Here is a 16,750-nt window from a genome sequence, read left to right as displayed (position 1 = left end):
CTTTCAACATCTATGATTCCTTAAAAATCTTATTTTGTTTCAATATTATAGATTTTAGTGTAATTAATATTATAAAAAAATATGTTTAAACAAATAAAAATATCAGTCTCATTTCTTTTCTTTTCTTTCTTTTTTTTTCATGTTGGCTAATCTGGTCCAGATTTTAGCATAAGAAGTTATTAGAAGTGTTACATCCTTGTAAAATAGGGAGTTTAAGTTATTTTGAAATTTGTACTTTTTTTTTTTTGGTTTAAGCTAAATACCAGGGTCTGGTATGTAGTTTTCCTTATTTAGTTCTCAGAGCCACTTTCCTCTGTCAATTCTCATTTTTCTTCTAATTCTTTCTCTTACACACTCAAAATCCTCTTCTTATACGTTCCTCTTTCATATCTTAGATCTTAGATCCTCTCTTCTCCAAATTTCCCTATGTTGTCTTCTTATATTAACTATCATCTTTCATCATCTCTCATCTTCTATATGAGTTCCATCCCCTCCATAAAATTGACACATCTCATCAGGCTAGCAGATCTCCTCACTCTGAACAGATTTGAAACATTAAGGGAGATAGAGCCACCTGAACTACAAAGCTCAAGATGTGATGCTGGATACTGAATCAAAAAGAACCAAGATACTTTACTTTCCCTGCTCTCAAAGAGCTCATACTTTAGAGGAGGAGACCGGTACACAAACTGCTATGATCCAAGAAAGAATTAACATATGACAATAAAATTAAGCCAAGAAAACAAAGTAGGGAAGCTCATGGATGATTTCAGAAGTGATATTTGATCTGGTCTTGGGCAAAAACCAAGATCTTGACATAAGAAGGTATGTGCCAGAGCCAGGATTCCAGATATAGGGAGCATTGTGGGGACAGGCAGAGAGGTGTGAAGGGATACATGCCATCTGGTAACAGTAGGAGTGAAGCATGCCAGACTTAGGCATGCAAGAGGCAAATGTGGCCATAAGACCAGATGGTAAAATGTCTTGGTAGGTTTTCTAACTCCCAGGAATACTGAGAAGATCTGGAATCAAATGAGTGACATGGTTAGGTCTGTTTTAGAAATATGACTAACTAGAATACACATTTGTGAAAAGACACACAGGTGACACATTTCAGGGAAGAAAGACCAAGAGTTCTGTGCGTTTAGGAGAAAAGATCAGAAACTTCAATTTTGGAATCATCAGCTGGTATAATGATAGTAGAAATTATGGGTATGGATAAAATTTCCTAAAGAAAAAACAGCGAAAGAAGAAAAAGGGGTTGAAGATGTAATTCTAGAGTGGCCAGAGGGTTGAAGGAGGTATCTGGAATTGCAAAAGCCAGAAGAATAGAGAATTTTGAGAAGGAAAAGCATTGTCAATGGTTTTGGTTGCTACTTACAGGAAAGGTCATCAAACATGGTAACTGGAAGGTGTCCTTTGGCTATTTGAGTATACAAGAGGCTCTAACTTATGCATAATAAAACCATAAAAAAGGAACTCAATGTATCTGAGAAAAGTGCTAGAACTATTTGTTCAGAAGGATGTTTAAATATGACAGCCTTGGATAGATCATTGCTCATGTAGTTAATTATCATGTTTTTCAGATTTGGGCATATTTCCCTGGCCTAATTTGTCATCAGGTTCATCATGCCATATAAAAAATGTTTACTGTCTGGTCATCCAGTCCTCTTCCCTATCCAGATGAAGAAACCAAAGTGTTTCTAGTACTTCAGTGCAGGCCAGGAGATGAGCTTGCAGCTGGCTGGCTGCTACGTACTCTCATTTAAATCTCCCAACACAGAGAAGCTTTAAGAAATGTAACAACCACTTGAGGGTTTTAGAATTTATGGAAAGGTCATAAACTAAAAGCAAAACAATTTTTATTATAGCTGTTCAGTTTTTAGTTGAATGCTGCAAACCAAAACATTGTAAACTGAAATACTGCCACAATGCTTATCACATGTGCCTTAAAAATAAACAGATTCTGATAGTTGTTAAGTTTGCCCAAACTTTCTCAGCCATAAAGCATATAATCTTAACAAAAAAAAATAGATACCAATTTTTATATATTACGCAAAGATGAAAGAGTAAAATGTTCAGATTTCCTCTTGTACAAAATAGGAATAAGTATTAGCAGCCTTAAACATATACACGCCCTCTGGACTAGCAATTCAAATTCTGTGAATTTACCATGATTATGTAATCATGGAAACACCCAAAGATTATCCTCAAGGTTGGTCCCTGAGTAAAACAAAACTAAAGACAAACATTCAACAACAGGAAATTAAACAAATTGTGGTTTTTTAGTACAACAGAATATTATGTAGATACTAAAAAAACATTATGTGTGTGTCTTCATTTCTTGATGGAAATATCTCTTAAGATAAAAAGACAATCACATATATACACATGGGTTTTTTTTTAAGTTTGGGAAAATATTTCCCCCAATTTTAAATTTGGTTAAAGAGGTTACAGTTGATTTCAATTTTCTTCTTTCATAGTTTTCTGTATTGTCTGGGAGAAAAAAAAGGCAAAGGCTTATAATAATTCCAAAAATATTACACTATGTTTATGGCTAAATAAATATTCATTTAATATGTCATTGAAGACAAAAATGTTACTTTAATAATTTGGAAAACTACATCATGAAAATATTAATGATTTGACTAATTACAACCTGTAACTTGAATGGGGGAGGGAACAGAACCAATGCCACAAAAACACTTAATAAAGGCTACAGCCATTAATTTAACCTAAAATGTAATGTCATTTAGATCATCATGGCAAGAAACATAGTAACAGGAGGATGGTCATTATTTACTGCTGATTATAATGCTTATGTCACTTTAGAAATATAGAAAAGCATAAACTTGTTACATTCTAGCTATGTTTAATATAAATGCGAAAACAAGTGAAATCAAGAAATGCACGTTAAAAGTGTTATGCCCTTGAATCCACTATTTTCAAAGGAAGCACTGGAAAAGGCCTTTCATAAGACACTACTTTGTTCTAAAACTGTATAAATAAGAATCTTAGCTAACATTTGTTTAATGTTTACCAGTGGCCAAACACTACCCAAAACACTGTACACAGGTCTAATTTGGTTCTCATGATAAGTCTCTGCAGCAGGTACTACTACCAACTACATTTTACACATGTGGAAAGTGAGGCACAGAGAAGTTAACAAAGAGCCAGTAAGGAAACAAGCAAGGATTTAAACTTAGGCAGTCTGACTCCCCAGAATCCATGTGCTCTATACCAAGTTTCAGCCTAGATTGAGTACTTCCTTCAACTAGCCATCAGCTACACTAGTCTCCACAATAAAAAAAAAATAATCCAAAAACATGCAAACTTTTGGCAGTGGACTACAGAAGCTATATCATAATGAGTGAACAAAACAGAGCAACCCAATGAATTTTCAGCTCATAAAACATCATGCCCTCTGCCAAAAAAAGCTGGAAAATTGTGTATTAAAATATACTATTTTTAACTCTTCTAGATTCTCTATTTCAAATAATATCCTTATTATAAAATATACTCACAAATGTCTCCAGTAATGCATTTGTCACTATTTGAACTATGTCTTGCACACGGAAGTTAGCGAATGGAATGCTCTCAACTTTGCCCTCTTTGTGTCTGGCCAGCAGCAGAGCTGGAAGTGTTGCCCCATATTTATTTGACCTGTGGAGAAACACAGTATTAAAATTTCCAATAAAATATAGCAAGTCATCAAAAACAAATAATTACACCAAGAGGTCAGATTGGGAGGCAGCAAATGAGAAGCCCTACTACTAAGGAAGAAATGAACTCAATTTGCAGGCAAATTTATCTTCTTTGTGAGGCTGTCTGAAGAAATTTAGGAGCCTTGACAACCTAGATTAAAAGAAAGCAACAGATAATAATCTAGACAGATTCTTTTTTTTCTAGACAACTTACTCATCAAGAAAATGTCTAAATAGGATTAGGAACATACTGAATGGTTCTCAATCTTTTTGGACTGCTCACCATACTGCTAAGCAAGGAGACAAGCATTTATTAGAAACCTACTATTTGCCAGGCACTCTTTTAGATGCCTTTAGTTTTCACTTAACCCCAGAACAGCCCTATAATGTAAGCCACTATCACCCCCATTTTATAGATGAAGAAACCAGGACTCAGAGAGTGATAAATGGCAGAGACAGGATTCAAACTGAGGTGCCCCAGATATAAACTCTATGCTCTCTCTACTGTAACACAGCCTAAATCTGCTCCTTCTTACCACTAGTTTTGCTAACTAAACTAAAGGGAAATCACTAAACAGAAAAAAATGATTTCTGTAAAACCACCCCTGAAGTAGTCACATTTATATGATGTAAAAACTGATGCTAGAACCAAGTATAAACATTATAATATTATAAACATTAGTGGACAGTCCAGCCTTTAGATTACCTCTTAAGCTGATCAGTTGGTTATAAATAAAACATACTCTGAAAACTACTGGTCTAGCGCTTTGGATCTTAGTTAAATGCACAATGACAGCAGAACAGAACATAGTGGGTGACTATCCATGTGTCAGGTGAATAAGTCTCTTATTTCTTAAAGATCTGGAGTTCAGTATTTACTTTTCAAAAGTCATTGACTTCATGGGCAGAAATGGAGCTTGATCATCAAAAGTATACATCACCAGTGTTCATGATGGAAGATTTAATCTCAGAAATCACAATTAGGAATACTATAATAAGCAAGATAAACTAGGGAGGGGGCTTACCAACTCCATCTGGACATGAAAACAAGCCATTAATGCAGAATGTGATATAGATGTATTACCGTATGTATTGTATATGTAATAATCTCCAAATGTTCAGTCCTTCATTCTGAGGCAAGTGAAATATCTGAGTTCCACATTCTACAAATAAAGCAACTTACATGGCTAAAAGAGCAACAACATGGGGAAATTCTCATTTTTATATATACCTTGGTGGCAAATCAAAACCTGGACACTTGAAGAAGTAAAATTTCCCCCAAAACTATGACAATTTCAGAGAACCAAAGTTGCAGATAATAGAATCCAAACCGGAAAAATTTTTATAGAAAGATAAAGTATTATGAATCCAAGGTTGCCCCAGTAGGGACTCTAGCCTAAAGCAAAAGAATATCTAAGAATTCTAAATAGCCAGATGCTGCTGCCCAGATCTTCTTACAAGGAAATTAAACATTTAATTAAAAATCAAAGTTAGTTATATTGCTGCCCTATTTTCCTTCAACTGTGTAAAAACTAGCAATGTATTATTTTGCAAACTTCTTCCTCTCTAAAATTAGAAGACCAATAAACTTACAGTATCAAAACATCTTCTTCAGAATAAATTCCAGTGATAACACATCCTCTTAGGTAGTTTCCCGCTTTGGTGAAATCTTCTTTTGCTATAAATACATAGACAAGACAAAAATCTGAAACCTTTAAAATTATGTGTGCTATTCAACCAATGGACAGATTTATAAATGATTGTGCTTTATTAGAAATTAATTATAAAGATAAATATTTACAGGTAGATCTTATATAACTTAGTGGTTCTAAAATCTGTGTTCTTTTTATGACATTTGATTACTATAGAAATGTAAATTGATATAATGCAATTATGGTTCCCTAAACAAATGTACTGTAAATGTGATTTATCAGATTTACAGCACTCTAATCATACAAAGTTACTGAATAAATATTTGTTGCTTTTTAATTTACACTCTAAGGTGGGTAAATAGAGTTGGTTGCCTTATATACAGTTTGGAAAGAGAAGGAGATATGTGAAATAATGTGTGCACTGTCATTACAAAATCTAAAAGTACCTATATATACAGAAAAAACAGAAGATTAGAAATTATAGTCCTTTAATAATGTCTGTGTTAGGATTCTGCAATTATGAGGGATTTTTATCTTTTTTTATTTCCTGTATTTTCTGTAATGTGTTTTTGTTACTTTTGAACCTTGATTAATTTATGCATCAGTCTTTTCTCATTTGTTAGGATATTTAAAAATTATTATTTCTATAGCATTCTGAATACAGTATCATAGGTAATAGTATATTCTGATTCATGTTAATGACTATCTTATAACCAAGAAGCAACTGTGAATTAAATACTTGCAGACCAATGAGAAAAGAGCAGAGGAAAACTTATATAAATGATGTGTTCTTGCCAAGTGAAGACCAAATGATAATTTAGCTCACTACAAGGAAGGTTCATGGCAGTTCAAACAGAAAATTCATGATGGAAGAATTGAGTCATAAAGCACCTTGTGCTCTGGACATGCTGAACCCAAAAGATCTGTACCTTAGCAGTCACGACTATATCTCTGGTGTGAGCATCAGCACTCTTACCATCAGGTAACCACAAGGTTATGTTCTCTAAAAAGGATGCATACTTTCCACAAGACTGAGAAACACTGCAGGAAAGCCAACTTACTAAAGTGGCACAGTCAGCTAGTAGGCAGCATTCAGAGCTATTTATAACCATGAATTTAATGAGAAACTGTTACTATCACAGAAAATATTTTCTAAAGCCTGTGTTACACCAAAGCAGAAAAGGTTCATATGAAAAAAACTGGAAAGAACTGAGTCCCTATACTTTCATTTCTAAGAGAAAACAGAGCTAAATTCTGGTCAATAATTGATGATCATTAGCTAAAGCAGTGATATAATGGAACCTGTTTCAGCTTCTTTTCTTTTTCGGTAAAGAACAGTGGAAAATTACACTAATATTTCCATGTACTTTCCTCACACAGAAGCCTCTCTACTCATGAATACGTTTCTTAAAAGGCTCTTCACAAATTTACTTGCTCATAATGGAAGCATTTAAGACTGTAGAAACATATCCACTTCTACTAAACCAGACTGCAAGTTATCCTCTGAACACTTAAAACCAAGCATATTCTCCTCCTTGGTGAAAACAGCATATATGTCAGAATATACTGCAACCCCAAGTATAAAAAAATAATCAGTTAATCTAAATAAAAAGGTTTTTAAATCACAATAAATGTATCTGGGATGTAATAATAGTTATAATATTTAGTTGTGTAACTATAAACATGTTTTAATTGCATAAAATAAATACAGTAGTTTAGCAATACTGTTTTCCCACTATCACATTTTATTGAATAGTTAAATTTATACACACACATATATACACATACTACTACACACACTTATTTTCTTAGCTCTGTCAACAAGAGTTGAGAAACAAGAGCCCTCCAGTAACTAAAAGCACTCCTAATCCCTAGATCTTGGTTTCTGAATTCAATGTCCCACTAAAAGGAACCTAGACTCTTGGAGAAATGGCTGATCCCACAAATGAAACTGGGAACATCTTGTGCCAAAAGGACATACTGAAAGAATGATGGAGACATGTCAAAAGGACACAAGAGTCAGATTGAAGGGGCTCCCACTGACCAAATCTGAGATGTTAGCAAATGAATGATTGTAACTGATTATAACCCACAGAATAAAATAAGAACTCAGGTGTCCATACTGAAAAACAAACAAATTAGAAGGAAAAGCTCTTACAGGAGAACTATTTGAGTATGTATATAGAAGGAATAGGGAGTTAGAAATTTTCCACTGGCAACCATCATAGTGATAGCTTTTTCAAGCAATGGATTCTAACACTGGAGTGCAAAAGTATAATGAGAAACAGGACGTTTACAAAGTCTTACATTCTATCCCCACAACATACTTATTAATTACAGAGGGAAAAAAACAGAGAGAGACCTCGCAGATACAACAATGGACAAAGGAGACATTTTCGCCCTCATTGAATTCGCATTAATCTTTAAATCATTAGAATCTACATGAACAATAAATCAGTATCTGATATAAAATAACTGCACAGTAAATGTCAGTAGTTATATTTATGAGTCAAATACAAATGTACATAAAATGTTAATTCATAGTAGCCTTTTACTGTTACACATTTTCTCATTCAATAGATATTGAAAGTACAGTAACTATCACCTGGACATCTGCAAAAAACAAAAACAACAAAAAAGAGAAATGAATACCTGACTGAAAAGTCTGAGAACAATCAATCTAGTGAAATAATAAAAAAGCATTGTCCCCAGATTACATCATTCTGGCACAGCAAAACGATCTCTATATATTTTAACACTATACCTTTGACTTGTGTTGAGAGACAATTATATGTAAATCTTAGCATTTGTACAAAATTGTCATAAAGTATACTGTTCCCTGTGCTGATCTCTTACATAAAAGATATATGTAAAATCCCTCTCAGCATTTACAATCAGGGAAAAGTTTTCTCTGTGGATGAGTCAGCATCCTAACTTTTATGTTGCCATTTATCATATAATGATGATTAGCTGGCAAAAATTTCATCTTTTTGTTTCCAGTTGATACCAGATTACTTAGGGTTAAGTTTTATGATCAACTGCAGTGTTTTCAAAGTATTCTACATAATTATCCCTACTCTTTTATGGCTTAACTCTTATTCTTGTTTTAATGATCTTATTGTATGTGTACTTTTTATTATCTAAAGACCTTAATCCTTTTTGGAAGGAGGCCCAGAGTAAATAATAAATGGCAACCTTAGGGCACCAGAGGTAGACAGAAGACAAAGTCAACGGTGGAAGCAAAAACATTAGAAAGGCAAAAATACAGGAGTAAAAAATAAACTCCCTCATTTCACAATTTTTCATAAAAATACAAATGAAAAAGCTATCCCCTCTAGGATTTTGCCTTCTAAGATGGGAAGTCACAGAACACACATTCATATTCTTATCATTTCTTTCTAGTAAGTTATGTTGGCTTTTATTTTAAAAGATTGTGAAGGCCAAGTAGAGGGGAAAAATTACTAGACAGAAATTTTTAGAAAGCAAACTTAATAAGTAGATAGAAGATAGTATCCACTATCTGTAAGTTTGATGCTAGATATGGGGATATTCTTTCCATAAAAATATCCTTAAAAGATTGTATTCAGAATTTGAAATTCATCTTAAATGAAAGAAAAGAAAGGGGGCAGGTTTGTTAGATAAATGCCAACAGCTAACATGATGAAAAAAGAAAAAACACCACTAAGGATTTTGTTATCTAGTCAAGAAACCATCCATATGCAAAAGCAAGAGAATAACATTCTAAGCAATATTACCAGTTAGGAAGAATGCCCTGTGTACCCTTCCTTTAAAACTTATTGTAGGACATTCCTATGAAGCTAGAAAAAAAGAGTCTAAAAATAGAGAAGATGTGATATCAAAAGAACACTCTAGTCTATGATGCTATCTATGTAAAACTAACAAGGTAAAATTAATTGCTATCAGCAATGTATCAATGCTGAATGAAAAAAAAAAACATTAATTTGGGGCACCTGGGTGGCTCAGTCAGTTAAACTTCTGACTACGGCTCAGGTCATGATCTTGTTTCGTGAGTTCGAGCCCCACATCAGGCTCCGGGCTGTGGAGCCTGCTTTGGATTCTGTGTCTCCCTCTCTCTCTCTGCCCCTTGCCTGCTCTCTCGCTCTCTCTCTCTCTCTCTCTCTCAGAAAATGAATAAAACATTTTAAAAAATTTAAAAAAAAGAAAAAACATTTGAAATGCATCAAAAATAAGATGAAGTAATTGATGGATGGAAGAAGGATGGATAGATGCACAGGCATGTGCTAAGTCAAGTACAAGTTAAATGCTAATAGTAGAAACTAGATGATGGGTATATGGCTGTTCACTATAAAATCTTTCAACTTTTGCTTTAAGTTTGAAATTTTTCATAATAAAATGCTAGAAAAATGCAAAAAATTCAAAGAGAAATATATAATGCAAAAAAAAAAGTTCAAGAATAATGATAATCTGAGTTTACAATACAAGACTATAGAAACCCATATAGAGAAAAAGATGACAGAAGAAATTGAAAGCATATTCCATATAGACTAAACTAACTAAAGAGATAATAGTGAAGCATAAAACAATCAACGGACATACAAATAAGTTGAGACAATAATGTGTAACGGACCGAAGTTCACCTGGAAGAGTCAACAGGCAAAAAAAGGCAAACCAGAGTTGAACCAATTATATATTCAACATGTATTAAAAAAATATTATATTAGGGAGATAAAAGTGAATAAAAGAGAAAACATTTAAACAAATATATATACACACATACAGACATGGATTTAATATGGTGACAGTGGAATCAAAAAAAAGAGGGGAAAACAGATAATTAACTATTTAGACAAAAATAGAGTTGTCTCCTAACTTCATATCATGCACAAAAAATATCTAAATGGTAAAGACTTAAAAAGAAAAAAGGTCAAAGAACACAGTCAACAAGTGGAAAGGTATTCCATGGAACAGAAAGAAATATATGCAATTCATATATATGATAAGGGGTTAATTTCCAGAATATATAAAGAATTCCTACAACTCAACAATAACCCGATTAAAAAATGGGCATAGGACTTGATTAGACATTTCTCCACAGAAGATATACAAACGGCCAACAAGACATAAAAAGATGCTCAATATCACTACTTATTAGGAAAGTGAAAATCAAAACCATGATCAAATCAAAACCTAACACCCATTAGGATGGCTACTATCAAAACAAACAAACAAACAAACAAACAAACAGAAAATAACAAGTGTTGCTGAGGATATGGAGAAATTAGAACCCTTGTATACTATTGGTGGGAATATAAAATGGTACAGCCACTAGGGAAAACAGTATAGTGGTTCTTCAAAAATTTAAAAGTAGGGCTATCATATGACACAGCAATTCCACTTCTGGGTATATATCTAAAAGAATTGAAAGCAGAGTCCTGAAGATATATTTGAACACCCATGTTCACAGAAGCATTATGCACAATAGCCAAGAGGTAAAAACAGCCCAAGTGTCCATCAACAGATGAATGGATAAGTAAAACGTGCTATATACATACAACGAAATATTATTCATCCTTTAAAAGAAAGGAAATTCTGACATATGATACAACATGGATGAACCTTGAGGACATCATGCTAAGTAAGCCAGCCAATAAAAGACAAATACTGTATGATTCCACTTATAGGAAGTACCCAGAGTAGTCAAATTCATAGAGATACAAAGTGGAATGGAGGCTGCCAGGGACTAGGCCAACAGGGAAATGTAGAGTTGTTTAATAGGTACAGTTACAGTTTTGCAAAATGAAAAAGTTCTGGAGATTAGTTGTACAACAATGTAAATATACTTGTCACTAGTGAACTATATGCTGAAAAATAGTTAAGATGGTAAATTATGTTATGTGTATTTTATCACAATTTAAAAAAATATTCAAAGGAAGATAATATAGAGTAAGAAAATATTATAAATTAAAGCAAAAACAAAATATACAGGTGAATACTAACTGATAAAGATGATAGAGATTTTCTACAATTGAAATCAATGGAAGAAATATCAAAAATCAATAGATTTGAAACAAATTTTAAACTGTTAAATATAAAATTATTAAACAAAGCTAAAAACCAAACAAACTGGGGGAAAATAATTGAAACAAATGACAAGAACTTAATAACCTTAATACATCAAAATCTCATAGTAATTCATTAGACGAGCACTAAAAACCCATTTCTAAAAATGAATAACACATAAAACACACAGCTTATAGAAAACATAGTTATTTTCCTTTTGGGAATTTATAAATTTAAAAATTTATAAATTTATCCATTAAATGGTCTAAATTCCACACAAATATGCATAAATAAAAATATTCTTCACAGCAAAAAGAAAAAAGGAAAACAACAGGTGTTATTTGTTGGTAAATAGCTAAATTACAGTATATTCATCCAAATATACAGCCATAATGTTTTTGAAGAATACTAATCACATGGAAAAGATGAACCCATGTAATATTAAATAAAAACAGCAAGTTACTAACCTAGATACACAGTACTAGTCCAATTATATTAAAACATATTAATATGCAATACATAGGTACAAAGAAAAATGAGGGAAGGAATTACATCAAAATTTAATAACTCTAATTTTGGATTTTTATTTTTTCTTCAAATTTCTCTGCATTTTAAAAATTCTATAATTTGAGTTCTCTATAATTTAAAAAGATACTAATTCCTTTTTAAAAGTAAAGCTAATATTACTCGGCACATCCCCAAAGGCAAGGGAATTAAAAGCAAAAGTGAATTACTGGGACCTTATGAAGATAAAAAGCTTCTGCACAGCAAAGGAAACAACCAACAAAACTAAAAGGCAACCAACGGAATGGGAAAAGATATTTGCAAATGACACATCGGACAAAGGGCTAGTATCCAAAATCTATAAAGAGCTCATCAAACTCCACACCCGAAAAACAAATAACCCAGTGAAGAAATGGGCAGAAAACATGAATAGACACTTCTCTAAAGAAGACATCCGGATGGCCAACAGGCACATGAAAAGATGTTCAACGTCGCTCCTTATCAGGGAAATACAAATCAAAACCACACTCAGATACCACCTCACGCCAGTCAGAGTGGCCAAAATGAAGAAATCAGGAGACTATAGATGCTGGAGAGGATGTGGAGAAACAGGAACCCTCTTGCACTGTTGGTGGGAATGCAAACTGGTGCAGCCTCTCTGGAAAGCAGTGTGGAGGTTCCTCAGAAAATTAAAAATAGACCTACCCTATGACCCAGCAATAGCACTGCTAGGAATTTATCCAAGGGATACAGGAGTACTGATGCATAGGGGCACTTGTACCCCAATGTTTATAGCAGCACTCTCAACAATAGCCAAATTATGGAAAGAGCCTAAATGTCCATCAACTGATGAATGGATAAAGAAATTGTGGTTTATATACACAATGGAATACTATGTGGCAATGAGAAAAAATGAAATATGGCCTTTTGTAGCAACATGGATGGAACTGGAGAGTGTGATGCTAAGTGAAATAAGCCATACAGAGAAAGACAGATACCATATGGTTTCCACTCTTATGTGGATCCTGAGAAACGTAACAGAAACCCATGGGGGAGGGGAAGGAAAAAAAAAAAAAAAAAAAAGAGGTTAGAGGGGGAGAGAGCCAAAGCATAAGAGACTGTTAAAAACTGAGAACAAACTGAGGGTTGATGGGGGGTGGGAGGGAGGGCAGGGTGGGTGATGGGTATTGAGGAGGGCACCTTTTGGGATGAGCACTGGGTGTTGTATGGAAACCAATTTGACAGTAAATTTCATATATTAAAAAATAAAAATAAAATTAAAAAAAATAATAATAAAAAATAAAAGTAAAGCTAATAAGCAAGTTTTTAACTATTACATAATTTAAAAGTTCACTTCTACTCACCTGTGGTCATGTTTGGGCTAAATAGTCCCAGCACAGACACACTAGAGTAGGGGATCAGGTCTTTATATAATTCCCCACTTAAATATTCTTCTGCTTCCTGCACAGATGTTATGTTCACTGGGCATGAAATCCTGTTGCTGAATGAATATATAACTACATTCAAAATTAATTTTTAAAGACACTTTTCAGCTTGCAAAAAATAAAAAATAAAACATATTGAACTTAGCAAACACTATATTCCACACGATAAATATCTGACAAAACAAAGACAATTAAATACTCTTGTAATTAAAAAAAAAATCACCCTCATTAAATAAAATTTCTATCTCCCCAAAAGTGATGTGGATAGGCTCTCCCCACCGTTTATCCTGTTATCTCAATTCATTACTCCTTAACCTATTCAAAGTATGTCAATAAAGCATGGGAATTAGAAGGTTTATAGACCTAAAATTTTTAAAGTCTTAGGAAGAATGTGAATACTTACAGCAGGATAAATTTTAGGAGATCTTCAGTTCCTAACATACCAGCATAAGATACTGGGTGCTTGCCTTCCTTGTACATCTTTACAACTGGAAATTCAGTAACATTTTGCTTAGTACATAAATCAGACCAATCTGCACAGTTCACTCTAGTAAGCAGCATAGTGGATGTGCCTAAATAAAACGAAAATGCACATTTTATAAATATTAGTGTAGAAAACTCAGTTGGGTAGACTTGACAATATTTTTATTGTCCATTCTTATTTTAACCTCTCATCAGCATGAACTGTTTCTGCAGGACTCTCTCTTCCCCTGATTTTTGCAACACCTTCCCCTTCTGGCTTATTTCCCCACGTCCTCTGCTGTTCTGTTTTGGTCCCTTTTGCATGTTCTTCTGACAGCAGAGATAGGAGTTCCTCAAGGCTCAGTTTAAGTTGCCTTCTCTTGTTATACACTCTCTTCCCAGACAATCTCAGTAATTATCAACAACAGAATGAATCCTATATTTATATCTTTGGCCCAGCCTCTTCCTTACAGTTCTAGACCCATGTATCCCTACTGCCTTCTGTATTTCTCTTTGAATGGAAATGTCCTCAAATTCAATACGTCTAAACCCAAATATGGTTTCCTGCCTATAGGCTGCCATTCTTACACAAATCAGAAAACAAAGTATCACCTTTAGTGTCACTCCATTCCTAAACTTCCATGTCTAGTCAAATCAATCAGCATGTCTTTTCCATCTTATCACCTAAACTTTATTTTAGAGTTTCAAGTTTTTATTTAAATCCCAGTTAGTTAACATGTAGTGTAATATTAGTTTCAGTTGTGGAATTTAGTGATTCATCACTTGTATACAACAACCACTGCTCACTTAAAAATAGAACTGCTTTACCATCCAGCAATTGCACTACTAGGTATTTACCCAAAGGATAAAAAGTAGAAATTCGAAGAGACACATGGTCCCTGATGTTTATAGCAGCACTATCAACAATAGCCAAATTACGGAAAGAGCCCAAGTGTCCATCGACTGATAAATGGATAAATAAGAGGTGGTATATATAAATATATAAACACACACACACACACACACACACACACACACACACACACACACACACAGTGGAATATTACTCAGCCATTAAAAAGAATGAAATCTTGCCATTTGCAATGATGTGGATGGAGCTGGAGTATTATGCTGAGCGAAATAAGTCAGTCAGAGAAAAACAAATAACATATGATATCACTCATATGGAATTTAAGAAGAAAACAGACCACCTAAACTTTAAATACAATTTGACCTTGGGGCGCCTGGGTGGCTCAGTCGGTTGAGCATCCGACTTCAGCTGAGGTCATGATCTCATGGTTTGTGAGTTTGAGCCCTGCATCAGGCTCTGTGCTGTCAGCTCGGAGCCTGGAGCCTGCTTCGGATTCTGTGTTTCCTTCTCTCTCTGCCCCTCCCCTGCTTGTGCTCTGTCTCTCAAAAATAAATAAATGTAAAAAAAAAAAAATTAAATACAATTTGACCTTTGAACATGGGTTTGGAATGCACAGGTTCACTTACACATGGATTTTTTCTGATACAGTACAGTACTATAAATGTATTTTCTCTTACGATTTAACATTTTTTTCTCTAGCTTACTTTTTGAAAGAATACAGTATATAATACACATAATACATAAAATATATGCTAATTGACTCTTTATGTTATCAGCAAGGCTTCCAGCCAACAGCAGGCTATTAGTAAAGTGTGGGGGAAGTCAAAAGTTACATAAGGATTTTTGACAATGCGGGGGAGTTGGTATCCCCCTAATCCCCACCTTATTCAAGGGTCAACTGCCTCTCACATCTGTCCGTTTTTCATTACTGACTGTACTCCAGCCGTCATTTCTCCTACATAATACAATAGGCTCTTACTTTGTCTCCCTGAACCTGATTATGTCTCTACCCTGAACCTAGAGATAGATATCTTTTCAAAATTCGAATCTGTTTTGGGATCAGCCAACTCCTACCAACCTTTGCCATTAGGTCTCTCTCATCCCTTCAGATCTCTGCATGTATGATCACTACAAGAAAGCCTTCTCAGACACGCTAATCTATATCAGTTTCCTATGCTCTTATGAACCATCTCCTGTCCTTGTCTCATTAGTTAATTACATACTCATTTGTGTTGTTATATGACCAATGTCTGTCTCTATGAAGAGAGCTCCTTGAGAGTAGGGACAGTGTTGTTTTACTCAACACTGATTTTCACATCTAGAGGAGTCCTTCTACATGAAACACCTAAACAGTGTGTGAATAAATGACATACAGGAGACTCATATAAGGCTTTAGGTACCCCATCCTATCTAAATACTTTATTTTCTCCCTAAAAAACATATAGTAGAATCACAAATACAGATTCTTACTTGTTCTGTAAATAATATATGTAAAGTTCTCCAAAATATGTAAATTGTTAGGCAGAATGAGATCAAAACCCAAATAAAACAAGAACCACACAACTCAACTACCGAGAGTAAAAAATACATTCTAACAAAAGGAAACCTTAATATTGTATCAAAGAAGGAAACTGTATCAATTTGGGATATTTCCTAATGTAGGGTATAACCTCATCATATAATTAAAGTTGTAAACTGAAATATTTTAATATTTTGTCACCAAAAAATTTTAAATATTAAAAATTTCTATCTTAAATAATTCTAGATTATACCACTCAGATGCAATAACTTATCACTTCAGATTTCCTGTTAGCTATCTGCTTGATAACTCATACAGGGTGCAGTCTGTCTTATTCACCACTATATTCCTGCTGCACAGCACAATGTGTGCTACTTAGTACGTACCCAGTGAAAATTTGTGGAATGTACCCTGACATTTCTTCGTGAACGAAATTTCATTTTTAACACTAAAGTATATTAAACCTGAATATTGTATGAACATATAAACAAAAATAAATCCTTATTCCTTCTGAAATTACATCTGCTTAAATGGCTTCTCTACAAAGTTCT

General features: G+C 33.9%; 1 protein-coding gene across 4 annotated transcripts in view; it reads right to left on the bottom strand.

The window, feature by feature from the left end:
- TXNDC16 (thioredoxin domain containing 16) overlaps positions 1 to 16,750 on the bottom strand; it is a 138,070-nt gene that overhangs the window by 35,161 nt on the left and 86,159 nt on the right. For all 4 annotated transcript variants that reach the window (XR_007453432.1, XM_049611561.1, XM_049611560.1 and 1 more), the window contains 4 exons: positions 13,751 to 13,919; positions 13,267 to 13,403; positions 5,298 to 5,382; positions 3,525 to 3,663 (listed from right to left, as the gene is read on the bottom strand). Coding sequence is in view for 3 of the 4 variants with exons in the window: in XM_049611561.1 (XP_049467518.1) it covers positions 3,525 to 3,663; positions 5,298 to 5,382; positions 13,267 to 13,403; positions 13,751 to 13,919 (530 nt within the window). In the remaining variant the exon portion in view is untranslated. The remainder of the gene's footprint in view (positions 1 to 3,524; positions 3,664 to 5,297; positions 5,383 to 13,266; positions 13,404 to 13,750; positions 13,920 to 16,750) is intronic.

The sequence above is a fragment of the Panthera uncia genome, assembly GCF_023721935.1.
Source record: "Panthera uncia isolate 11264 chromosome B3 unlocalized genomic scaffold, Puncia_PCG_1.0 HiC_scaffold_1, whole genome shotgun sequence".
In the NCBI taxonomy this organism is placed as follows: domain Eukaryota; kingdom Metazoa; phylum Chordata; class Mammalia; order Carnivora; family Felidae; genus Panthera; species Panthera uncia.
The sequence above is the reverse complement of the archived record's forward strand: the minus strand, read 5'-3'. Positions and strand labels throughout refer to the sequence as shown.